Here is a 25,840-nt window from a genome sequence, read left to right as displayed (position 1 = left end):
CATATTATTTCCTTGTTTTTTCCCCCCTTTTTATGTAAAAAAAATATTCAAAAGTACAAAAATATTATGATCAAATTTAAACTTTTTTCTTTTCAAACATGGAATAAAATTTTATTTTTAGTGTGTTTGCAGCATTACTCCCAACGTTTTATCACTCCTATTTCTAACTAAAACCCTGAAAAAAAACGCCATAGTTTATGTAATTAAGTGCTAAATTTAATGTTATTATTTTAAACTGCTGCCTTTATTCTGAAGATATCTTTAATCTGATTACACAGTTTGAAATTTCATGTTACATTTCTCAAATCTACTTTATTTAAATGTCTTATATACTGTTATTAACACCATACAGCCTGCTTAAAACCTTAGGTTTTACGCAAGGATTAGTCGCCTTTACAACTACAACTTTTGTAGTAATATGTTTTGTGAAAAACAAGTCAGCAAATATAAATGAACTATGAAAATATAATTTTTTAAATATTAATTTCATATTATATTTTAAATTCCCTTATTTCAAATCATTTTAGTGCGCCTGTATTGTGTTAATATGGTCTCTGGCAATTTTTTATAACAATTTTCTTACATATTTAACCAAAATCAAGATTTAAGCATATTAAGTGCCTATAATAGCGCTTTGGAAATGTGTGTATAATCTATTTTTTGACATATTTCTTTATTCAGTGATTTACTTGTACGAAAATTGTAGTAGGTATTGACAGTCATTGATATTATTTTGTGATTAAATCAAACAATTGATAAAAGAGTAAAAATATTTATTATCATATATAAAATCAATCAGTTTTCAACCTTTTAACAGTCTTGTCTTCCCCATTTAATGTTAAAGATCTTTTACAGGCATTAACTTTTTGCAATACAAAAATGGAGACCTTACCACGTCTTCTATTATCTATAAAACAAACAAATTTGGCATTGACCCATAGTAAAATAATATTTTATTTTTATGTGAAACTTACCAGCTTTGAGAAGTACTTTTTTAGTGTTGTTCGTTAAAATGCTTTTTGATTGTTGTTCACTCAAAGCAAGAATCAAACCTCTGCAACACAAAACGACATTATGAATTAAAAATAATAAAACATAAAATGAAATACATAAAAAAAACATACAGATTTATGACATCGTAAGGTGCTCTGATCTGAAATTCATTTTCAGCACCACTTGACAGTATTAAATTAGTTGATTTTCCAATAGAGTGATATAAGTGCGCCCTTTGTATGACGTTCTTTCTATAACCCGAATCTTTCAAAGCCGGCGCGTACAAAATCTCAAAATGAATCCCCCTCGAAACTGCTTGCTTGTATTGTTTTCTGTTGATTTTAAAGTTTGTCGCATTTATTGGATTGTAACAGATAATATCTACTTCTAAAGAAGAGCATGCGCTTTGAAAGGCTGCTGTTGTCGTAGGCGTCACTGCTAAAATGTCGTATTTTTTCAGGTTCTCAGATTGATTCTAAAAATAATAAAATTATTGACATAGGCTATTGTTATGAAGCGAAGCAGCATGTTAAGATTTAGTTACCATTCTATATATGTTGTTTGAATCCGAAAACTCTACAGTCAACCTCTGTAATATTGTCAAATCTGTGGGTGCATCCTAAAACCAAATTAATATATTACATTTAGGTTATAAAAAAATAAACAAATATAATTATTAAACTGACTTTATTGATTTTTATGGGTTCTGGCACAGGATCTATGACTATATTTGCTTCACCTTTCTTTGTTTTCTTTTTTGTTTCAAACACTGACTCGTCTATTTTCGTATTGAAAGCGATGGTTTGATAGCCCACTAAAATGTAAAAACAATAATTTATAAATCGTATAACATAACGTGAAAATTTCACTATAGTTCTTTCTTACATTTTTGAACGACATTTAGCCTTTTTTGGTCGAAATTCGTCGATAAAGACAAGTCGCATGTACCTGAACGTTCGAACGGCATGGCGGCTGACAAACGTCACGAGAGCGTGACCATAACATATTATTTTTCGACCATATATATAGAACCAATAAAATAATATAAAATATTTAAAATAATAGGGAACAAATACCTAGAATATTTTTTAAATAAATAAAAATATCATGTTATTCATTTTTATCAATCACCAGCAACTGCGTTTAAAACGACAAGTAAGTCTCTCATACCGCGCAACTGTGATTTATTCAATAAATAAGTCCTCAAAATAGATGCGCAGTTAACATATGATTTCAGTTTAAACCCACTTATGCAAAAAATAAATTCATGCCTAATATTTCAACATAGATTCATAGCAGTAATTTATTCAATCATTTTGTAATATTCTGAAACTCTCAATTTTTGTACATCCTTACAAAATGTAATGTAATAGAAGGCAAAAAACTAAAAAAAGTGTAGATTTAATTATCATATTGAAGTAAATGTTTTATAAAATAACATTCAATAGTACTATATAAAAAAACATACCTATAGTCCACTATTGCCAAATAATCAGATACATTTCAATAAGTGCATTGTTTTACTCATACTTTTTTTTAAAGTTCTTATTTAAAAAATTGATTTGTTGTGACCGATTATTGCATTGTTTCCAGGAATATTCTTATTGCTGTGTCTTGATTTTGATGGATATTTTTTTTATTGTTATATATTTTTTTAATTAACCATTACGGATTTGTTGTCCGCTAATAATGTGAAATTATTTTTATTTATTCCCCGTCTATTTTTGATATTGATACATTATTATGAGATTTAATTCTTTTGCGAAATTCGTAAGAGTACCTTTTTTAACCTTGATGTAATGAGTTGTGGACAAACCATGCAGCATTTAACGCTAATATTAACGAAATATGTTGTCAGGTTCAGTTTCATCGGGTATTTGTATTTCAATCATATATCCCCACACCGAAAATTATATTTTATGTTTCCCATTTTATATATGGCTCTGATAATAAAATATTTTATATATAGACTTTTAGTGATACGGTTAAAAGATTCAAACAAAATATTTTCACTATACGGATACTTCAACTGTAAAAGATATTTCATAAATAAAGTATGCATTTGACCACATTAACATATAATCTTTATAACATTGTTGAAAACGTAAAAATGAGCGACGACAATTACTTATAAATATTGAAGCAAGAGAGTACACAGTAGTTAATAGTAGAACGCAAAAAATGTAATTTCCCGGTAGTCGAGAATTAGCGTCGAAAGCAGTAAAATCGTTCCGCGTTAATTATTTATTTGCATGATTTCGTCTAAATTTGGTAAAAAGAAAAGCGAGAACCGATCGCGCCGTTCGATAGGTCGCGGCGCGCGGATCGATGCGGCTTTTTTGTTCGGCGGACCGAATTAGAATCGTCTCCGGTAAAAGTCAGAGCCGCGAGAGCGGAGCTGTCGAGAGACGTCATCGTCCGCCGCCGAGTAGCGACGGGGACGGGGACGACGTTGCGGAGCGGCGAAATTCGGATCTGCCGGATCGGCGATCGATCGGCGTCGAGGCGAGCGAGAGAGTGCGCGGGCGTGCGAGCGAGCGCGAGCTATCGTGTCGGCGTGCGCGAGCGGAGAGCGCAAAGAGCGCGGCCGCCGACGAGTTCAAGATGGCGCGCGCGGCCGCCGAGGCCCCGAGCGCCGCTGTACGTCGCTAGTCGCAGCCCTCGACCCCGTAGTCGAAGCCTTCGCCCGAGACTTGGCGCGCGGACGCACAGGTGAGCGCCGCCGCCCTCCGGCCCCGCTGAGACTCGCCGGCGTCTCCGCTCTCATCCCTTCCCTCTTCTTCGCCCCCTTCGTCCCCTTCACCCCGCGCAGCGGTAAACATTCCGCCGGCCTTCTCCGTTCGCTCTTCTCTGAGGGAAAGACTGTATCGCTTTATGTTTGTTCGATATCATAAGCGTATAGCTTTTCCCCTTGAGAGGGACGACGCGCCGCCCGCCGCTCGCCGCGCGCCTTCTTCGCCGACGATGCGCGCATATTTATTTGACAGCAGTCAGCCGCCGCCATCTTCGTCCTCCATCTTATTTTCAGCCTCGACTCTTCACGCGCAAACTGCCGTTACTTTTCGACAGCGACGTATCCGAATCGTTTCGCAGTGCTACTTTCGAATTATTGTCAACAAAACAAATCGGGACCAGTAGAGGATACCGAGAGGGGGCCGGGGGGGGGGGCAACGACGAATGTCTCAAAATATTCAAATAGTTAATAGTCACAGTATTTCGATCAGGATGACCCAAAATTTATTTGTAATGATATTGTTAAAAACCCTATTTTTTGCTCTTTGTTCAATCAAAAAGTGAAACCATTTGCAGATACTTACGGAGACATCTTATCATCTTAAAAATGAAAAAGATGAGCTAGGAAGTTAGAGGACGACTAAATGCGCTGGTGGAGTAAGATTTTAATTATTGATAAAATTTGGGCTGGAAACCCAAATTGTACCAATAATTACAAACAACCATTTATTCCAAGCACTGTTTAGACAGGAAGCTGTCTGTTTTCTCTTTTTAAGAATTAAACACATCTTGTGTCGATCATAATGCGTCATTATTGAAAAATCTACACGAATAACCAAACAAACTGACTATCGTCATTATCACAAATTCCCATCAGTCAAATATTAACAACTCGCCGTAAATAACGTCGATCCACATACTATTATTTGTTTTGAGTACACTTCTAAATATCAGTTACGAAAGACTTGAGTAATACATATAACCTTTAATATTACAATAATCTGAATTGAAAAAAAAACTGGCTTTCTTTAAAACAAAAGCTTTGCTTGTTTTGATTATTATTTTTGAAGTAATTCGTTATTATTTAAACCTGGCCAGTCAAAAAGTTAGAAAATAACTAAGGACATGAGAAAAATGCTATGGAGCTGGAATTATTGGTTTTAAAACTTCTGCCCTATTCGTCTTTGAATTATCATCGCTTCGAATAATTATAGCGTTCTGTTCGGAATATTTTTTAACATGTCTGAACTCGCTTGGACTCAATATTTAATGAAAAACTACCAGACTTACAATAGAATTAAAAAATTACCTCTGTGTGACAATAGTCATTTGAACAATAATATTGTATACTTTTAATTAAACTTTATTGTTCATACTTTCAGTTTATCTTATTTGTCTCTCCACCTTTTCTGGGGTGTAAATTTTTGCCAAGTCCATATAAAAACAATCCCATTCCTTTTAACTGATTTCTGTCGATTGCTTTCTTCAGTTCGGTCAACCGTGAGCAATACGTAGTGAAATTGATAGTTTGGTTTGGTAGCAGCAGTTCGTAGTACATATCCTTCCGACTTCACCAGATACGCGTGACCTTCCATTGGATGCAGTACATTCTTTGTAATTGTGATCTTATTTGACTAATGTTATTGTACTGAATACACTTTTCATCACCAGTGGTGAGTTATTTAAGAAAAAAACTCGTATTCGTTGTCTTTAATAACGAATCGCAAGCAGAAATTTGTATCGCTCAAATGATTGCGGTATCGAGCTTCCTCACCATCCTGTGCTTTTGTGAATGTCTAAACAGTAGATGCAATAATGTTTAATTCCTGACAAAATGGCTTCTATCAAATATTGTCTCGATTTTTTCCAAAGTGGTAATGAGATGCATCTCTGGGATCAAAATTTCCCTCTGAATCTCCAGAATTATTTTTTGCACATTATAATCATTTACAGCATCAACTCCATATGATATATATTTAGTTCTTTATTTATTTGTAAATATTAGTGAAACGCTTTGCCTGCACAAAGAAATAATATCTTTAATTGCAGTAACTATAACAAATTCTCATTTATGTTACTTATACAAAGTCTAAACATACATTAAACCTTTGACTGTGGGGCGTTTTTCATAGTATATGCGAAAACAGGCTGTTTTATGCTGAATTTCTGAATTTATTTAATAATATGTATTCAAATAATTTTTCAAGATAAGTCTGAAAAAAACTACATGACCAGAATATTGTGTTTTAATGGATTACATAAGAAAAAAATTATATAACAATACAGTGATACCTCAGTTTTCGTTGACTTTGGTTATCGTCAGTTTCGCTTTTCGTCAGTTGCCTCGGATTTCATCGGCGTATGCCATCTAGCCCGCACGTCTAGCCAAACAATTCCATTGCTTGCTAGTTTTAGTGTTTTTGTGCTTTTTTTATTGATATAATACATACTACAAATAATTGCCTCAGTTTTACTTGTACTTGTTTTATGGTACCATTGTATACTTATTTACTAAAAAAATATCAAAAAAATAATTTAATTGTAAGAAATCAATAAAACATTTGTGTATACACATAAATAGGACAAATAATCAAAAATAACAGTTTGAAGCCCTGCTATTTTGTAATTAGAATGACCTACCTGGTATTTCCGAATAGTGGTTGATATGCTAGCCCACTCACTCTAGTTTTCCAAAAAGGCTTTTTGGGAATATGGTGGATGCTGGTGAATTTTCTGATCAAGCTCCTCCCCTATACGCTCAATTTAATTTAAATCTGGCAATTGATTTAGCCAAATCGAATTTTTAAAAAAAAATCTATCTTGTATTTGTAGAAACTTCCTTCACAATTTAGAAAAGTGTTTAGGAGTGCTTTGCTGGAAAATAAAACCTGATTTGTTTAAATATCTGCCCATAGGTAGCACTTGCTATTCTAATATTGCTTTAAATTTTTGTTGTTGAAAATCCTGTCTATTTATACGAGTTTTTCAACTCCCGCTGCTGAGAAACAACCCCATATCATAACTCAACCTTCACTTTGCCATATAGTTAGCACATTACAGTTAGGTGTAAATGTGTGTAAACAGTCCAATAGTTAGATAATCGATAATTGAATCATCATAGCAGAGAAATCTACAAAAGAGCAAGATTAGTGTTCTTAAATTAGATTTTTTCTCAGAAAATGTAATTAAAATTGTAATAAATATATTAAATAATGTGATTCATGACTTTGAGGTCAGAATAGCATAGTCCGTAACATCTCAATTGGTAACCCAGAGCCGTGGGTTCAAGCTACTGCAGCAGACTAGAATTTTTATTTATAAAAATACTCAGTTATTAAAAAATCTACCCCAGCTGCAAAGTGACATCTAATGATTATAAATTATATTACTCATAATAATTTATAATTAATTATATAGAATATACTGATTTCCAGACTTCAAGTCTGGTGGTTAATACTTGTAGATATTCATTATGTCTGATTGTCATATCCAGTTGCTAGAGATATACCCCGTTGTAACGCATTAGGCTTATGCCTGTCAGGTTTAAAAATAACATGATTTTGTTGCTAACCTAAATTTAAAATTTTTACAATCCATGAAAAAACTAAGGTTTAAAAATAACATGATTTTGTTGCTAACCTAAATTTAAAATTTTTACAATCCATGAAAAAACTAAGATATCAACAAAACCAGCAAAAATAAAAGCAATCTTAAGGGGCTTAAGATGGTTTCAGAAAATTATGACCTTACATGTATTTTGGGAAAGAAATAGTATTATTGTTATTTTTATGTACTAACTATCCGTCCTTATCCATTAAAAAATTATTCATAATTTTTTGACATTTAGAAACGATTAAGTAGCATGTACAAATATGTAAAAATGTGTTTTTATTTATATATAATTAGGATATCAAAATTGTAATTTACTATTTTACAAATATTTCTATTGCAATATTTTATCTCAAATGAGTGCACCGAGAAAAATAATTTTATTTATGTATTTACAGACAAGAAATGGCATTTGTCGCTAGGGAGTATTGCTGCACTCCTATTGTGAAATGCTCTCTGTAGAGCGATGGACACATACGATTTGTTTGGAGAGGATGGCACCGGTATGCTCGAAGGGCTCGCGGAACTCGGCTCCGATAACTTTGACCAGGGTGCCACTCCAGTAACCGGCGCTCCCCGAGATGCGCCCAACCCGACCGGGTATCTACTGAACGTTTTATAAACTCATCGTTTCTGTTGTGTCCTTTTCTAAAGGAAATCTCCTTTTTCAGCTACACGCCTAATAGTTACGCGCAGTCGGTCCAACAGGAGACTCCGTTGCAGAAGCTCACTTCGTTCGGTGCCGCAGACTACCCACCTCCAAGCCACATGGAAGGGGGTTGGGAAAGTACTGCCGCTGCCCGGGGCTATGCGGGTGGGAGACCGCAGCAGCGTCCGGGGGCGCCGCAGTATCCTCCGCAGCAGTATCACCCGTCACCGGAGGCCATGTATGGCATGGCTCCGGATCAACAACAGCATCATGGTAAGTGAAATATTATATTACAATATTATTGATAAATTTATATAAAAAAATCTTTTGTAGGACTTGGAGACGTAAGTGGATGGCCAGGCGGCGCAAATGCGCTGCGAGGGTATCCTCCTCCCTCGTCATATAGGCATCCACATCCCTATGAGCATCAGAAAATGCATCAGTATTCACAACAGCAGGTTCACTTTTGGTTATTTTTCTTTAATGTAGAATAATTCTGTAATCTAATATACTTTTTTTTATTCAGCTGGGGTTGCAAGGAGCCTCAGGACCCGGTGGCTACATGCAAAGGCAACCACATTATGGTCCTCAGCAGCACATGTACTCTCAACAGCACCCTCAGCACCAACAGGTTTGATTTTTATTATTTTACTAGCTTTTGAATTAATATTCACTTGTGTTTTGTTCCTAGTCATATTGTATCCTTCAACATTTGTCCATAGATGTTTTATATTGAATTATTTTCCTCTGCCAGTATGAAAGAATGTCCTTGGAGAATCTCAATTTCTCTTTCAGGTTATGAGATATAATTGTGCCTTATTTATTGTAATGGTGAATGCAAGGCAAATTGAGAATTTAAGCCACTTGAAGTAATTAACTAGGAATAAATACTTTTTAGTGTTTTAATGTGATAGTAAGAATTTTTGTTTTCAATGTCTTTGCAACTTGCCGCATACAATGAATAATATTGGTGGATACAAATTTCTCAGCAGCATAATTAAGCTACCAACCTTTATGGTTAGTTTGGACTGCATTAGTGATAGTATTTACTTACATAAAATTTAATTTTTATAAAAATTTCATCTAGCTAGATTGTTCCATTTACGAGTTTTATGTATGACAGATAAACTTTAGTCTTATTATAATTGTATGTTATAGTTTTGAATGTCATATTTAATATATGAATATTAGAGCCCGTATATGTTTGCTATTGTGTTTTTTATTTCAATTTTAGACATATCAGGCATACTCTCCTATGCATCAGCAGCCTGCTGGTCGACTAGGTCAACATATGACGTATCATCAAATGGACATGGGCCCTCATCAATATCCACACATGCATCAGGGCTTACCTCCACATCAGGGAGGTCTCCCACCGCAGTCTCAGACTCATCCGGGTCAACCGCTTCAACCCGTTCCTCCGCATCCAAATCAACCGATACCGCCGAGTCATCCCTCGCAGCTGCAAAATGTACCGGGACACCCCAGTCAGTCTCCGCATCAAGCTTTAGCTGGACACTCGAATCAATTGCATCAGAGCGTACCCGGACATCCAGGAGTGCAACCGGTGCATCCGAGTCACCAGCCCGCATCGGCCGGACACCCTGGGCAGGGCGTCCCGTCGATGTCTAACCCCAATGTTCCCGTGCATATGGGCCAAAATGTTCCACATCAAAATCCGAATTCTGTCAATCATGGGAATCAAATGCAGAGTGTACCGCCGCATTCGGGTCAGTCGCACGTAGCTGCGCCTGTGCATCCTAACCAGTCGCACCCGAGTCATCCGAACTCTCAACAGAATGTACCTCCTCATCAAAGTCAGAGCCACACAAGTTTACACGGCGGGGCTGCCCAAAACCATCCAGTTTCAGCTTTACAAAGCATGGGAGGAATGGCTGGTTCTACCCATTCGAGTGTTGCAGGTCATCCTTCGATGCACGTCGGACAATCGATGCAAGGTGTTCATTCCGCTCATCAGAATCCAAGCGGACATCCACAACAACAAATGATGCACATGGGTTCGTTTCCCCAGAGCTCTCCTCACGCTGTGCCGGCGCCTCCGATGAGCTACGGTCAGCATTCAATGCAAAGGTCATTGGATGTCAACGTGAACCCCGTTCAAAATCAGTATTCGACTGGAAAGAACTTGGTGGCGTTGGATGGATCGAGCCCGCAATATAGAGCTCCGTTCCCACAATTGTCTCCTCAAATGTCTCCAAGGGCTCAGATGTCTCCTCGTCCTCAAGCATCTCAAATGTCACCTAGACCTGTAATGTCCCCAGCTAAACCTTCGAACGTGTCTCCTCACCCTCACGTTCAGAACACTCTCAGTCCTCGTCCCCCGCCGACGAATAAGACAGCATCGCCAATTCCGACATCTAATTATTCTCAACAATCTACTCTGCAAGCACTCGAACAGATGGTTCTTCCCGGTGCCGTAAATGCAAACGGAGAATATGGATATCAAGGTTTGCGCAATCCAATGTCTCCGGCCGTCGGACCTAGAATGCCTATGTCGCCTCAGCAATGGCAACACGGTTCGCTCAGGGCCAATCACGGCGTAAATGGAGCAGTTTCTGATATAACCGGTCTTACTGCTCCTAGTATCGCACAGCCGATCGCCTTTGTTAAACCTCCAGAAGATGTAATCCCTGCAGAAGGTTCTATAAATTCTAGAGACCGAGATGTACCAGAAAGACAAACTTCGGTAACCCCTTCTAATGACAACGTAGTTAGTAATGCTAAGCAAATTGAAGAAATTAAAGGAGAAAACTTTGACCATCCTGGTAATTCTGTGGAGGCCGTTCCAGTCTCTGCAGTTGTCAATACGGACATAGCAACGGAAATGCCAAAATCACCAGAGTCGTCGACCGTTACAGTTGAACCTCAAATCATTAAAGAAGATATTATTAAATCAGACACGGAAATTAATTCAAATTCATCGTTAAATGTAGAAATTCCGACTGCAACGTTGACGACTGATAACGTTCCCAAGCTGGAAAATAATGAAAACAATTTAAACATAGACCCTGTACCGCCGGAATTAAACGGTAGTATAATTGGCAGAGTGGATTCACCCATTAATGTGGCCCAACATGTACTGCCATCGCCGACTATGATGAATATTCCACCTCAGCATTCCAGTCAAAGTCCACAAATGCTCACCAATATTGGAATACCAAATAATCAACAGCCAAACATGAGCATGCCTCCTCAGATCAACATTTCATCATCGAATCTACTGCCGATGGCAAACATGCCACCTATCATTGCACCGCATAGTATTCCTCCTATTCCAATGCCACCCCATATTTCATGCCCCCCTGTGCCCCCGAATGCTATGCAGTTGCCGCCGCAGGTGCCGATGAGCCAACCCCAAATCAATCAAACAATGCCACCTGGACCTCCGATACATAGCGGTATGCCGAGTCATCTTGGACTGCCACCGAATATGGGACCAATGGGAATTCCTCCTCAAGGACAGTATGACGCTACGAATCCCATGATGGGGAATATGGGTATGCCACCTAGAGGGCCAAACATGGCAATGGGTCAAATGCCCCCGGGGGTGATGCCTATGATGGGGCCGGGAATTATCCCACATCCCAACTTAGCTAATTTGTATCAACCCCCAATGTCGCATCATCAAGAAAGGGCGGCATTGCAGCAGCAAATCCAAGAAATTTATTGCATGCCTGCTTCTCCAGAAAACCAGGAGAAAGCGATGCGACTTCAAGAACGGCTCAATATTCTCCAACAACACGAAACCAACGATAAATGTACCGGAGGACCCCAGTGTATTTTACAGAATCCTATGTACGGATCTTCTATGATAGATAGCCCTCAGGTGTCTAGTACGACGGGACGCGGACGTACTAAAGGTCCCACTAAACCGAGAAAACCTAGAATGAAAAAAGCCGATAAAATGGCGGAATTCCCCCAGAAATCTGAAATTCTACCAGTGTCCGAAGACTGTGTCACTCCAGGGACAGGGTTGAAATCAATGACTGATATTGGTGAATTTAGAAGTTCTAATGAATATTTATCACTCGACAATACGTTTGATAATGATAGCATGGATTCGAAAACTAAAAAAACACCTAGGAAACCAAGAGAGAAAAAACAAAAGGAACCTAAAATTCCAAAAGAACCGAAGTTGCCTAAAGAGCCCAAATTGCCTAAAGAGAGGAAGAAAAGAGAGCCTCGGGATCCTAACGCGCCAAAAAAGCGGCGGTTGAGTAAGAAGAAGGCAGGAGATCCAGGTAGTGATTATGAATCTTCGAGTCTCATGCAGGGCGGAGAAATAAAATCTGATGGAGAAGAAAGGAGTAAAGGTATTTCCGATACGCCTTTGTCTTCTGTAAATATTTCGTCAATGGATGATTCGGCTGTGACCGATTTTGATGATATTCCTGTTTCTAAAATTCCCATAAAAGATCTTTTAGAGGAGGCAAAGAAAGATCGAGACGAAAGTGTTTACGATTTGGACGAAGAAACCTATTCGAATAGTACAACTCCCAAGAAAAAGGGTACTGGTGGACGAAAAAGTAAAGTTATTAACAGTGCGATAAAGAAAAGCAAACGATTGCCTGCACCGCGTCGTAAAAAGAGAGGTGGTATTGTACCAGAATCTGATGGAGAACCTGACGATCTTATCACTACTCCTCCTCCCTCTCCCCCTCCGGAAGGGGATTGCGATAGCTCAAAGCGAAGATCTGCTCGTCATACACAAAGAAAAAAATACACAGATGATGTATTATTGCGATTATCGGATGATGAGTATCCTATAGTTTCAACTTCAAAAGGCGATAAAGACGGATCACCTACGGAAAATTTGAAAGAAGTATCATCAAAAGATGATGAAAAAGGAGATGAAAAGGGAGATACTGCTAATAAACCGAATTATGTTTATATTAATACGACTGATGAAGACTCGATGATAGTTCAATTTGTGCTCGCTTCGAGAATGGGTAAAAGAGAATCAATTCCGGAACCTCCAAAGCCACCTGTTGTTGAAACTGAAGATGTCAAAACTGAGGAAGAGACTAAAAAAGATGATGAAATAGAAGAGAATGAAAGCAAAGTTATTAAAAGTGAACAGGAAAAATCTGACGAATCTCTAATTAAGGAAGAAATGATGGAAGTAGATGCTCCTGTTGATGTTTGTGAAACACCTAAATTGCAGGAGGAAGATTCTACTGATAATGTAGAAGTTAAAGTTGACCAACCGAGTGCTTCCATTGATAATGTAGTGGTTAAAGTTGAAAATGAAGTTCCAGAAACAGAAGCAAAAAGTGACGAAGATAACCAGATAAAATCTGAATCCATAACAGATTCTCCGGTAGAAGACACAGTTAAAACTGAAGTAGATGTTAATGATCCAAGTGCTGCTGTCAAACCCACTCTTGTAATGGTTGATGTGGAAGAATATTTTGTTAAATATAGAAATTTCTCTCATTTACATTGTGAATGGAAAACGGAAGATGAATTATATAAAGGAGACAAACGAATTTATTCAAAGATTAAGAGATTCAAACAGAAACAGTCACAGCAATTGAATATATTTGAATATTTTGATGACGAGCCATTTAATCCTGATTATGTCGAGGTGGAACGCATTTTAGATGTCTCAGAACACGTAGATCCAGCTACTTCAGAACGTGCTAAACACTATTTAGTTAAATGGAAGAGTCTTCAATATGAAGATAGCACGTGGGAGCTCGAAGAAGATATAGATCCTTTAAAAATACGTCTATTTGAAACGTTCAAAGACGTTCCATCTAAAGATAAGTGGAAGTATAAGAAGCGCCCTCCACCCGAGCAATGGGTTCAGTTGAAAGAATCTCCGATGTATAAAGCGGGAAACACGTTGAGGCCTTATCAATTGGAAGGACTGAATTGGTTGTTATTTTCGTGGTTTAACGGTCGTAACTGTATTTTAGCCGATGAAATGGGATTAGGAAAAACAATACAAAGTTTAACTTTTATTAACTCAGTGTGGGAGTTAGGAGTAAGGGGACCATTTTTGGTTATCGCGCCGCTATCGACGATTCCCAACTGGCAACGAGAGTTGGAAGGATGGACAGATATGAATGTTATTGTGTATCATGGCTCGCAGCAGAGTAAAGTCATGATTCAGGAATACGAATTGTTTTACAAAAATGAGAAGGGGCAGTTTATTAAAGATATAACGAAGTTTAACGTTCTCATAACTACGTTTGAAGTTATTGTCACCGATTTTCAAGATCTTAAGCTATTTAACTGGAGACTGTGCATCATTGACGAAGCCCATAGGTTGAAGAATAGGAATTGTAAATTGTTGGAAGGTCTGCGACAACTTCATTTAGAGCACAGGGTACTTTTGTCTGGCACCCCTCTGCAAAACAATGTCAATGAATTGTTTTCGCTACTCAACTTCTTGGAACCCACTCAGTTTGCCAGCAGCGAAGCTTTCTTGACTGAATTCGGTCAGCTAAAATCAGAATCTGAAGTTGTGAAGTTGCAAGCGTTATTAAAACCGATGATGTTGAGGAGATTGAAAGAGGATGTTGAAAAATCTTTGGCGCCTAAAGAAGAAACTGTGGTCGAAGTCGAACTGACTAATATTCAAAAGAAGTATTACAGGGGCATATTAGAACGAAACTTTACATTTTTGTCGAAGGGTACTGCTTCAGCTTCAAATATACCAAATTTAATGAACACAATGATGGAGTTACGAAAGTGTTGCATACATCCATATTTGTTGAATGGTGCAGAGGACCAAATCCAGTATGATTACAAGCAAGCTCACGGAGAAGATCAAGACGCATATCACAAAGCTTTGATTCAATCTTCCGGTAAAATGGTACTCATCGATAAGCTTTTAGCAAAATTGAAAGCTAACGGACATAGGGTGTTAATTTTTAGTCAAATGGTTAGATGCTTAGATATTTTGGAAGACTACTTAATGTATAGAAAATATCCATTCGAGAGGATCGATGGAAGGATAAGAGGAAACATGCGACAAGAGGCTATTGATAGGTTTTCGAAGCCCGATTCTGATAGATTTGTGTTTTTGTTGTGCACCAAAGCCGGTGGGCTCGGAATCAACTTGACTGCTGCTGATACTGTGATAATTTACGATAGCGATTGGAATCCACAAAACGATTTGCAAGCTCAAGCTAGGTGTCATCGTATCGGACAACAGAAAATGGTCAAGATTTATAGGTTGCTCTGTCGCAACACTTACGAGAGAGAAATGTTTGATAAAGCTTCTCTGAAGTTGGGTCTCGATAAGGCGATTTTGCAGAGTATGAATACATCACAAGGAGGCAAAGAAGGCAACACTAAGCAATTGTCGAAGAAAGAGATCGAAGATCTATTGAAGAAGGGCGCTTACGGAGCTGTGATGGACGATGACAATGCCGGTGACAAATTTTGCGAAGAGGATATCGATATTATCTTGGCTAGGCGCACACAAGTAATTCAGATGGAGTCAGAAAAAGGATCCACCTTTTCCAAAGCCAGCTTTTCATCTTCAGGTATCAGGTCAGATATTGACATTGACGATCCTGACTTTTGGAAAAAATGGGCAAAGAAAGCCGAGATTGACACCACTGAAAAGAAAGAAGATGACGATCTGGTCATGTTGGAACCGAGAAGACGTACTCAGATAAAGCGTTATGGACACGATGACGCAACTTTGGAAATGTCCGATATGGACAGTACGCCTGACATATCTGATGACGACGGAGAAGGTATGAGATTAATTTGTTTTTAACCTATGCCTTGAATAGTTTTATTTATTTGAATTATTATTTTAGGACTTGGACTTCGTAGCAAGAGACGTAAAGATAAATTTGGCCGAAGAGCTAAACGTTACAACGACGAATATCTTCCAAATAAAGACGGAGCTTATTACGAGGAAATAATATATGGAAATTGGTCCAGATCAGAATGTTTCAAAATTGAAAGGGGCCTTTTAACATTTGGGTAAATATTTTTAATGTATTTCTTCTACATCTTACCCTTGTTCGCTGAAATTATTTATAAATATTTTACATCTCCTGTCAGCAGATATGAGCATTGTAGCATTTTTCACTTTGTTTGAGAATCTCATGGGAGATCAAATAACAAATATATTTGATACCCATTCCTTTACAACATCAACTTACCACAGCTCACATAATTAGTCAATACTTATTTATAGACAAAATAGATACTGTAGAATGTTTATATTTTACCCTTTCGATCAAGTAATAACATTACTCCCATGCTTAAAATACTATATTTATACATGAGTGAGTATTTAGTTTATAGTCTCGCTAAAACAGGTCATGATGATATTGATTTTTACTGTCATGGAAACGTTATTGATTACACTTACATTTTATGTAGACTTCTTGAGTTTTCTAAATTCGGCAATTTTATTACTTACTGGTAATATAGTTACGATTCAATGTGCTTCATTGTTTGAAAGATGGATAACATTAGCATGGAAGTGGACGTGCAAAAAATTCAAAATCAAAATAAGTTGTTCAGTTTGGAAAATAGTATATTAGAAAAATATTTGGATCGAGAGTGTTTCAATATTGTCGATGAAATCACTAGATTCAGAGACTGTTACGATACTTTATTGAAACACTATGCTGTTGAAATGAATCTTGACAATTTTACATCTAAAGAGATGTTAATATCTTTCATGAAAGATAAAACGGACTCGAAAATCGATACAAAAATGATGATACGGTTGAAGCTTCATGTTGTGGTTCAACCTGAATTGAAAATTTTTAAATTATCCTTAGAAGAAGCTGTGAATAACGTTCGAAACAAACTTGATTTTATCGATAGCGAAATAATCGATACTAATATGAGAGTCGAAGATTTGATGACGGTCAAGAAGAAGTTTAACATGCCAATGAAGACTGCACAAAATTGGACTGATGAGTTAGAAGACTGTTTGAAGCGCGAGTCGCAAAAACATTACAAGTTTTATTTGCATACAAACATTCTGAAAGGCGAACATCGTAAAGTCAAAATAGCTTTATGTCAAAAGATGAATTTTGAAACACCTATCAAGTTTATCGATTATGAAAAGCTCAAAATTGAGCATGAAAACGCGCTCATAAGCCTTTCTGATAAAAAAAATGCAACACAGGAGTTGAAAAATATTTGCAACTCCATGTATGGAAACTTCCATGTCAAAAATGGTGATTTATCAAAAATTATTGAATCCAGCAAACGAGTTAGCTGCGAGATTATAGAAAACAAAGCCCAGTTGAAGAGAATAAAAGAAGAAATCGTGAACGTTGATTTAGTGATCGAGCAAATTTACGACAGATTTGATACGAGACAATGTGTTACAGTGATGGAGTATCTGAAACTGAAATGTGAAATGGACCAACTGAGTGACTCAATACGAAAACTTAAAAAATTTAAATTGTTTTAGTAGTATGAAATAAAATTATTAATAAAACGTCTTTTCTTTCTGTTTTTATTCATATGCACTTCCCTGTTTTATTTTTTAATAGTATTATTCATTTATTGATTATTTGTTTCTAGATGGGGCAGATGGGAAGACATTCTTGGTAAAAATCAGTTCCGAAAAGGTTGGAGTACTACTGATATTGAAGACTGCGCTAGAATAATAGTAAATATATTTTCTACTTGTATGCTATTTCATAATTATGTTAAATGATGACCAACCATGCTAATACCGAGGGAATGTAGATTCTCGCTGAGTTTAAAGACATCTGATTTCAGAAAATATTTATTACGTAGACCATTTTTCTTGCAATATTGCTATATTAACTATTAATCTATTTTTAGGTATTGTTTTGCCTTCGTTATTATAAAGGAGATGAAAAAATAAGCAACTTTTTATGGGACCTTATTCAGCCGACCGAGAATGGCGAGGTAATGATATCTCGCAATCACAGTGGTCTTCATAATCCAGTGCCGAGAGGTAGAAGTGCAAAGAAAAAACTCAAAAGTCGAGATGGAAAAGATCAAAAATTGCAGAGATGGGAGGATCCGTCACATTGGAGCTCAGCAGAGAAATTTGATTGTGAATCTTATTTAGATAATAATTACAAAAAGCATCTGTTCCGTCATGCCAACAAGTAATTATCAGCCAAAATATATGTATATTATTTGCTCTTCATATATGATTTTAATAATATTTTTCATCATAGATTACTGCTGCGCGTTCGTCTGATGTATTACATAAAGCACGAGGTCATCAACGACTTGGCTCAGCAAATTTCAGACGGAGCTAACATTAGGTGAGAACCGAACTACTCATTTCTTTATGTATTGCTTCGCTTGAATAATCATTTAATAGTCGTTCGTTAAACGCAACAATTTCCAATCTCATACGATTATAGTGTGCAACAAATTTTAATTTTTTTCTACAAAGTGGTGATACCTTGATTTGTATGTAAAATTGTGTGCTGATATGGGAAATCTTTCATTAGTTATTTTTAGCATATAGATTTATTTGTTATAGTCAATAGTTCATGATTTTACAACACTGATTTTATCTTTAATAATCATCATGATTGATATTACATTGACCTTGACATCAGTTTTGAGCATTACAGTTTTGGATTTTTGTAATAATAAAGAAGTAAAAAATAATAAAAATCGCTACAAAGAAAATAATATATTTTCTTAAAATTATAGTAATTCTAAGATTCTATTACTATAATTATTTTTTCCTTATATGTACAGGTTTTTGTTATAGGCGATTAGATTTTTTATAATTTTGACATACTTTTTATACTTAAAATTTTTTTGTCCTAAAAATATATTTAATTGTATTCTTGAGCCCAAAACTCAGCTCCGCTAATACAATAAGTACCATGTATCATAATCTCTACATACATTTATAGAAAGAAATTAAGTTTCTCTTTTTCCACTATTGATTGTTTTTCTGTTGTATTGTATATTTATAGCATATTGCAAAATCAAAATCGATTATATCAAAAACTGGTAGAAAAAAATACATATAAAATAGGTATCATCCCTTTGCAATAAAAACTTGTTGCAGTATTATTTGATCAAATTAACAATGTCCAAGGTGTATTTGGAAATCGTTGTGAGGTCAAATCATGCCATAATCCTTGCATGATTCGTAAAAAATGTTTGTAATGCTTATCGAATCGCATAATCATGCTTTTTAAAAAAAGATCTAATATCAATAATCATCCCATTAAATTAGTCGGTAATTTCATTTTACTAACTGAGAGAGTGTTACATGCCGCTCGCACAAGTCGGACGAGGGGCGACTGCAAACGTTCATGTTTGCCGTCGTCGGAACGGAACCAACGAGACCGGCCCCTTATCGCGATGATAGAATGCCTGGCAAATTATGTATGTTGTGTGTGGCAGTTCCCTGTCGATGCGCGTACCCCATTCCGACAGTCACCCGCCGCAAGCGTGGTGGGATTCGGCCTGTGACCTCTCGTTGCTCATTGGAACCTACAAACACGGCTACGAGAACTATGCTGCCATGAGGGCTGATCAGCAATTGATATTTTTCCACCGATTGGGACCGCCCGTAGAGGATAAAGATTCCTCCGTTGTCAAGTAAGTGTGTCGCACGGATCAATCTCGTGGTGGATGATTGCAAAACTACACAAAATTTGGAGTGTCTGTGGGGTAAAATTTTATTATTTATTTTCTTCACGTGCATTGTCATATATGCTTCTGGTCCTCAGCGCTTGTGCGTTCTGTGTGGTAGTGTTGGTAATCGATTGGCATGACTATTTCTTCGTCGAAGTTTGTGCAGAAATTAAAGTAAAATCCATTCTCACAGTCTTTCTCCGAAAACTTGTTAGATAAAGCAATGCAACAGCAGATGACTAAGTATGAAGCTACAAATCAATAGGAAAAAACTGACAGTAAACCGCTGTCATTTTTTTCTTATCAGCTGTTGTAACACATTTTCTTATAAGAAGGTTCTGCTTTCTCTCATTGATTGGATTTTATTTAACTCTGAACAGGCTTTAAAAATTGTTTACTTTGTATTCATTTACATCATTTTTTTTTAATTAATTAATCAAGTAATTCATTATACAGTAGAATGTAAAGGTGGATGTAGTTAAAGTTACATAATTATTTAGATTAATTATATGTATTATATACAATTTCCACTTAAAATATCTGGTGGAATCGTGCTTTTTAAAATATGCATATATGAATTTATTATTTTAATTATGTGATGCTATCAATTTACATTTTTTCTAATGTATTTACAGAAACGAGGAACTGATGCAAAGTTTGATGGAGCAAGAAGATCACGACACTCCGATGTCATCCCCTCCTATGTCTCCGGCGGGGACGTCTGGTGACTTTGACGACAGTACGCAAGGAAGCGGGGGTGGAAGTACTCAGACCAGTCTCACCAGCATGCAATGGCCTTCCATGCAAGATTTGAACGCTCGTCTACGTAAATTGATAACTTCATATCAGAGAAACTATAAAAAGGAAGAGCTTCGCCTTCAACAGAGAGTGAGATTAATTTAAAAAAACTAATTTAATTTTAATTTATATATGTTGCTTTTATTTTATTTTTTAAATTTTTATTTTATTTTTTATTTGCGTACTGATATTTATAATCAGTATTTAATGCAGGAACGTCGCGATAAAATGGAACAACTCGTTCGTGACAAAGAACGCGAGGACAGTCAATGGAAATGGACAAGGGCAGAGGAGGAATCTTTCTGTAAAACTGTCAGCTCGTACGGAGTCGAATTCGATCCAAGCACAAAGAGTTTGCGTTGGGCTAGATTTAAGTCATTGGCCAAATTAGAAAAGTCCGACGAGGCTCTCACCGATTACCTGAAGGCGTTTATGGTAATGTGCAAGCGCCAGTGCGGTTTGATGTTCAGTGAAGAAGAAAAACCAATGCACGATTTAACAGTCGAGTCCATCGGTGAAGAAAGGGCAATTACCACTCTGGAACGGTATATAATTATCGATCATTCTTTATTTTATTATGCTGTGAAAAAATTACAATATTGATAATTTCAGAATTGATCTATTGCGAGTCCTCCGTGAAGAAATCGTTTGTCACCCACTATTGGATGTAAGAATGGCACACTGTGAATTAAACGATGAAGCTCCTTCTTGGTGGATTCCTGGAGTCCACGATAAAATACTAGTTTCAGGGGTTTGCAAGTAAGTTTATTTTATAATATTTGAATATAATTTTATAGGCTTGTTGTAGGCTTATTGAAATTTCTTTTAGGCACGGTCTGGGGGATTCTTATAATAAAATGTTCTGCGATCCTAAACTTCCTTTTGCCGAAGCTGCTAGGAAATTGATCGAAACTAAAAATAAACCCGTCATTAAAGAAGAAGTCGAAGTCAAAGAACCCATCAGTCCTGAAATTGATAACGAAGAGTCAAATCAAGACGATGCGGATGATTCTTCAGATAAAAAGGTTAAATCTGTAAAGAAAACTGACGATGATACAGAAGAGGAACAAAAGCCCGAAACTTCAACTGCACTTTCTGAGCTAGAAACGCTCACAAAGTCTGTTAAGACAGAAGTTGAACTGAAAATGGAAGAACCTCTTTCGCCGAGCAGTTGGTTCAGTGATCTCACACTAGAATCAAGATTGCATAATATCATACACGCCGTACAGAACAACGAATGGCCGACAGCAATGAGAGCTCCGTTGCGTGACACCGCTTTGTTACGCGATCCTACGCCATCGCCGAGACCAAACTCGACAAATCCGTCTGCTTCGCCAGCGCTCTCTGGATCGTCTGCCCCTTCACCTCGAACGTCGATGTATACGTCGCATTTGCCGTCGACGTCTCATTCCCAACTACAATCCAAACTAAAAAAGCAACATATAGCTATCGATGTCGAAACCGAAAGAGCGAAGTTGCACGCGTTACTCAACACGCAACAAATTTTATCGCAAGGTATTTTTTTTAAGTTTATTTTAGTTAATGTATTTACGCTTGAAGTGAAAAAAATAAACATAAAATCATAAAGTCATGTTTTCAGGTTTGTTGCCACCGAGTCTGTCGATGAAGCTAGCCGGCAGTTGGGATAGAGACGACTCGAGCGATTCGTCCAGGCGATCTACGCCCGCTCCGCTTCCTCCACCGCCTCCGGCTCATCAAAGACCATCTCCGATAAGACCGCCCACGCCTAGTCATCAATCTTCGAATTCGAGCGGTCCTGTGGACTTGTCCGCCCCGCTCGACTTGAGTGAAGTTCAAGATTTTTCAATGTCTAAAAAACAAGCTCCAGCATTGTTGCCGGCGCCACCTCAAAATAAAGGAAAATTGGACGACATGCTTAGCAAATTAATGAAAAGAAAAAATGCGGTAAATTCCATGCTAATAAAAATAGGTATTTTTTTACGACCAATTCTCAACTTTATTTTTCTTACAGCCCGAACCTGAACATATTGTGGGTAAGGAGAAGAAGAGAAAGAAGTTAGATGAGATTGTTTTAGGTTTGTCCGCTGCTAAATCTGGAAGAACGAATGCAACTCCTCCACCAGATCCGCCCAAGAAAAGTCCAGTGGTTGCAAACGTAACGTTGACACCGGCTGCTCCGCCTTCGTCGTCTCCAGCTCCCCACTCGACGCAAAAGCCGTTCTCTATTACTGTTACTAGCGTACCCTCGTCGCAGGTTCCGCCTAAGGATTTATCATCGTTTTTGACTCAATCTGACCAAAGTTCATTGTTAAAACAGAAATCATCCACCCCTGCTTCTTCGTCAACGTCTTCGCAAAGAAAAACATACGAATCCATGTTAACAGATATGACAAAGGCAGCCGACTTAAGTTCTAAATCTGCATCATACTCGCACGAAGCAAAAGTTAACAAATGGCTCGCCGAACAGAACGTGGGAGATGCGCTCGCCGATTATATGGCGCAAAGGCGCCGACGTCACGTTGAACCGAGTCTAGATCTAAAACGACTAACTGGTGAAGAGCACGTTCCGGTTGTACATCGTCTTTCCGGCAAACGCCTAAGTGGTCCTAAAGCACCCAAGTTGAAGCACTTAACGCAATGGATAGCAGAAAATCCGATGTACGATATGGACCCTAAATGGACCGATAGTGTTCGAGAATCTGTGAAGCTCTCTCAAGATTCTCGACCGCCACGAGCTTCCTCAACAGCTCCCGCTAATACTCCTCCCGAGAGGAAAAAGGGACGACCGCCTATAGTTGATTCTTCAAATAACGCTTCTCAATCGATGAGTTCAAATTTATCTTTCCCCGGATTGTCGTCTCCTAATCTTTCCGGGCTCAACACATCTTTGTTAAGCAGCCTTTCGGGTCTTAGCTTCGATCCGAAGGCGTTAGCGTCGACTTTATCAAATTTGGCTAATTTCGATGCAAAATCTCTCGGAGCCTTCGATCCAAAGTTATTAGCTAGTCTGAGCGGTTTCGATCCCAAAAATAATCCGCTGTTAATGCCTTTCGGTGGGATGCCTAATATGTTAGGCGGCAGCAATATGTTTGCAAATTTAGCTGGTTTGGGATTACCGGGCTTTTCAAATATGGACTTGTCCGCTTTAGGCGCAGCTTCGGCGAGCGAGAGTGCGTCGACTTCTTCTAGTAATAAGGCTAAAGCAAGGAAAAGTAACGACTTACATGCATCCAGTAGTAAAAGCAGTGCGGCTAATGCTGCTGCTTCACAATTTCCTTTCATGTTCCCCAATCACGGATTGCTTTATCCGCATTTAGGACTAGGCGGATTAAATCCGTTCGGGGTTCAACCGGGAGGCATGAGCGCATACGATGCATTAACTCAATGCGGGTTATTGAATGGCGGGTTGGGCGTAAGCACCGCTTCCACCACTTCACACAGTAACACAACTCAAAGTACGAGTAGAACGTCAGGGAAACCGTCTTCATCCTCGTCTTCGTCGAGAATTCCGAGCTCGTCGACTTCTACATCTACGACATCGTCTAGACATCAAAAAGCGGCTTTAGATCGACAACAACAGGCTCAATTGCAACATCTATTATTACCACACGATACATATCTTTTAGAGTCACTCAGTAAAGCAGCATCTTATGAAGCGTTAAAATCCAGCGATAAGAGGGTACGCGATAGTGATCGTAGAGATGCAGTTGAATTAACGAAAGTAGAAAAACGAAAGAGTGAAACGCCAAAGGCCCAATTGCCTTCGGAATTTTCTGCCGTTCAAGAACAACTGTTAAAGTCTGCCAAAGGTGATAAGAAAGAGTCGGATATTAGCAAAATGCTGTATGAACAAATGGCATCCGGCGCGTTGAGTGCGAGTCTCGTTAGTCCCGGTGCTACAAAACGTAAAGAATCAGATAAAGATCCATTTGAAAAACTTAGTAAAACTTCTGCTGAATTTATTGCTAGAAGTTTAGAAGATCAACGACCTAACGCATCATTGCCTAGTAGTAGTAGTAGTAATAGTAAACGATCAAAGGAGGAAGTAAATACGGAAGCTGAAAACTTAGTCGTGAAACGTACAGAAAGTCCACAACCAAAAATTGATCCACCCGAAAGCATAGAGGTGGAGCCTCCGACTCCGCAAATTAGCGTTCCTCAAGAAACTCCCAATGAAGATAATATTACAAACGAAATGGACTTAGAGGATTTAATAGCGCCGTCGACTGTTGTTCGTAGTAGCGGTGTGTGTAAAGAGGAAGAAAAACCTGCACCAGTTGATGTGACCTTAGAGCCTGCAGTGGAAATCGATCAAAATGAAACCTTAGATGACAAGTGTCCGTCGCCTGCGACATCCTCTGCCGTCGAAAGTGAAACATCTAAAACGCAATCCGACGAAGCGCCTTCGACGGATACATCTTCTGAAAATGTCGAAACGAAAAAAACTCCAGGGAGGAAACCTAGAGGTAAAAGACCCCGAGAGGAACTAGATCAACCTACGGAGAGAAAACGAGAGTTGAGGTCCAGCGCCGGTCGGCAAGCTGCAGCAGCCGCCGCGCGGGCAGCGGCCGCGGCTCGCCAGGAGCAGGCGGCGTCTGCGCCTCCGCCTCCATGACCAACGCGTCGCCGTTCGAACTCTCGTCATTAGCTACGCATAAATTTTATCAACGTTTGTTGTTAAAAGTGAAACGTATTTATTAAAAAAACATGTGTAAAAATTACATGCAATTTATATATAATAATTTTAAACGTGATGGGTGAGAGTTCATATTGACAATTCAGTGAGTGTAATCCTGTGCAATGATATGGATTTTCTACTTAATTGTAATTCATAAAAAAATATTTTCTCTTTTATTTTCTATATTCTGTGATAGTATTTTTTTCTAATTGAAATTTTCCAAAAAATAAATGGAAGAAAGCCTTGTAAAAAATTATGTCCTGGAATTAACAACATGTGTAATAAAATTATTCTTGTTCGTTTTATACACTATTGTGTATATGTGTATTGTAAAATTTATTCCAGTTAGGTTATTAACCAGGAATCCCTATATTATATCGCTTTTTTGTAAAATATTTATTATTTTTATGCTTATTTAGATTTTTTTAAGGATCTGCATATTAAGATATGATACTATAAATGTATTAGTATATCTGATTAAATTTAATAACATTATGTATGCTTGTTTTCATTCACCTCTAAACCTTAAAAACATAAGTGAAGATGGGTTGACGAATATACTTAAGTGTGTTGCATGATTTTAAAAGTTGATAAATGCCGAGAACCACTACTTGGGCGTAAAATACCTGATTAAAGAATTAATTGCTTCATTTATTTATTTTTTGAAAGAATGAGTTTATCAACTTCAGATGATAACATGTGATTGAGATAGTCAGATGTGCGATGAGATGAGCGAATGTTATAGGCCTTCAACTCCAATTATATTATTGGTATTGTCGCTCTTGCCACTATTA

General features: G+C 37.7%; 2 protein-coding genes across 6 annotated transcripts; one reads left to right on the top strand and one right to left on the bottom strand.

Annotated features, from left to right (window-relative positions):
- Window positions 1-758: 758 nt before the first annotated feature.
- Rpp30 (ribonuclease P protein subunit Rpp30) lies at window positions 759-1,977 on the bottom strand. Its single transcript, XM_088203529.1, has 6 exons — window positions 1,879-1,977; window positions 1,680-1,807; window positions 1,538-1,612; window positions 1,125-1,468; window positions 975-1,054; window positions 759-907 (listed from the first exon to the last, which is right to left on the bottom strand). The coding sequence occupies exons 1-6, from the start codon at window positions 1,958-1,960 to the stop codon at window positions 792-794; spliced, it is 825 nt and encodes a 274-aa protein (XP_088059655.1). The 5' UTR covers window positions 1,961-1,977; the 3' UTR covers window positions 759-791.
- Window positions 1,978-3,539: 1,562 nt separating this feature from the next.
- kis (chromodomain helicase DNA binding protein kismet) lies at window positions 3,540-25,541 on the top strand. Of its 5 annotated transcripts, XM_088204041.1 has the most exons (17): window positions 3,540-3,705; window positions 7,734-7,935; window positions 8,007-8,257; window positions 8,318-8,442; window positions 8,511-8,615; window positions 9,219-15,720; window positions 15,787-15,955; window positions 17,525-17,612; window positions 17,792-18,084; window positions 18,157-18,246; window positions 19,355-19,552; window positions 20,224-20,476; window positions 20,588-20,931; window positions 20,999-21,145; window positions 21,216-21,901; window positions 21,975-22,312; window positions 22,380-25,277. In XM_088204041.1, the coding sequence occupies exons 2-17, from the start codon at window positions 7,802-7,804 to the stop codon at window positions 24,981-24,983; spliced, it is 12,327 nt and encodes a 4,108-aa protein (XP_088060167.1). In that variant the 5' UTR covers window positions 3,540-3,705; window positions 7,734-7,801; the 3' UTR covers window positions 24,984-25,277. The 5 variants fall into 5 exon arrangements, with proteins under 5 accessions (XP_088060167.1, XP_088060166.1, XP_088060165.1 ...); XM_088204040.1 differs by lacking the exon at window positions 19,355-19,552 and having other exon boundaries at window positions 20,600-20,931; window positions 21,987-22,312; window positions 22,380-25,541; XM_088204039.1 differs by lacking the exon at window positions 19,355-19,552 and having other exon boundaries at window positions 20,600-20,931; window positions 22,380-25,541.
- Window positions 25,542-25,840: the final 299 nt, after the last annotated feature.

This window comes from Plectrocnemia conspersa, unplaced genomic scaffold (genome assembly GCF_051122295.1).
Source record: "Plectrocnemia conspersa isolate PC_06_02 unplaced genomic scaffold, ASM5112229v1 ptg000014l, whole genome shotgun sequence".
In the NCBI taxonomy this organism is placed as follows: domain Eukaryota; kingdom Metazoa; phylum Arthropoda; class Insecta; order Trichoptera; family Polycentropodidae; genus Plectrocnemia; species Plectrocnemia conspersa.
The sequence above is the reverse complement of the archived record's forward strand: the minus strand, read 5'-3'. Positions and strand labels throughout refer to the sequence as shown.

Coding starts and splice junctions, on each gene's coding strand:
- Rpp30 (XM_088203529.1), bottom strand. CDS start 1,960: ATGCCGTTCGAACGTTCAGGTACATGCGACTTGTCTTTATCGACGAAT. Junction 1,055..1,124: donor CCTTACGATGTCATAAATCT/GTATGTTTTTTT, acceptor TTTGTGTTGCAG/AGGTTTGATTCTTGCTTTGA. Junction 908..974: donor AAAAGTACTTCTCAAAGCTG/GTAAGTTTCACA, acceptor TTTGTTTTATAG/ATAATAGAAGACGTGGTAAG.
- kis (XM_088204041.1), top strand. CDS start 7,802: ATGGACACATACGATTTGTTTGGAGAGGATGGCACCGGTATGCTCGAA. Junction 15,721..15,786: donor ATCTGATGACGACGGAGAAG/GTATGAGATTAA, acceptor TTATTATTTTAG/GACTTGGACTTCGTAGCAAG. Junction 17,613..17,791: donor AAGACTGCGCTAGAATAATA/GTAAATATATTT, acceptor ATCTATTTTTAG/GTATTGTTTTGCCTTCGTTA.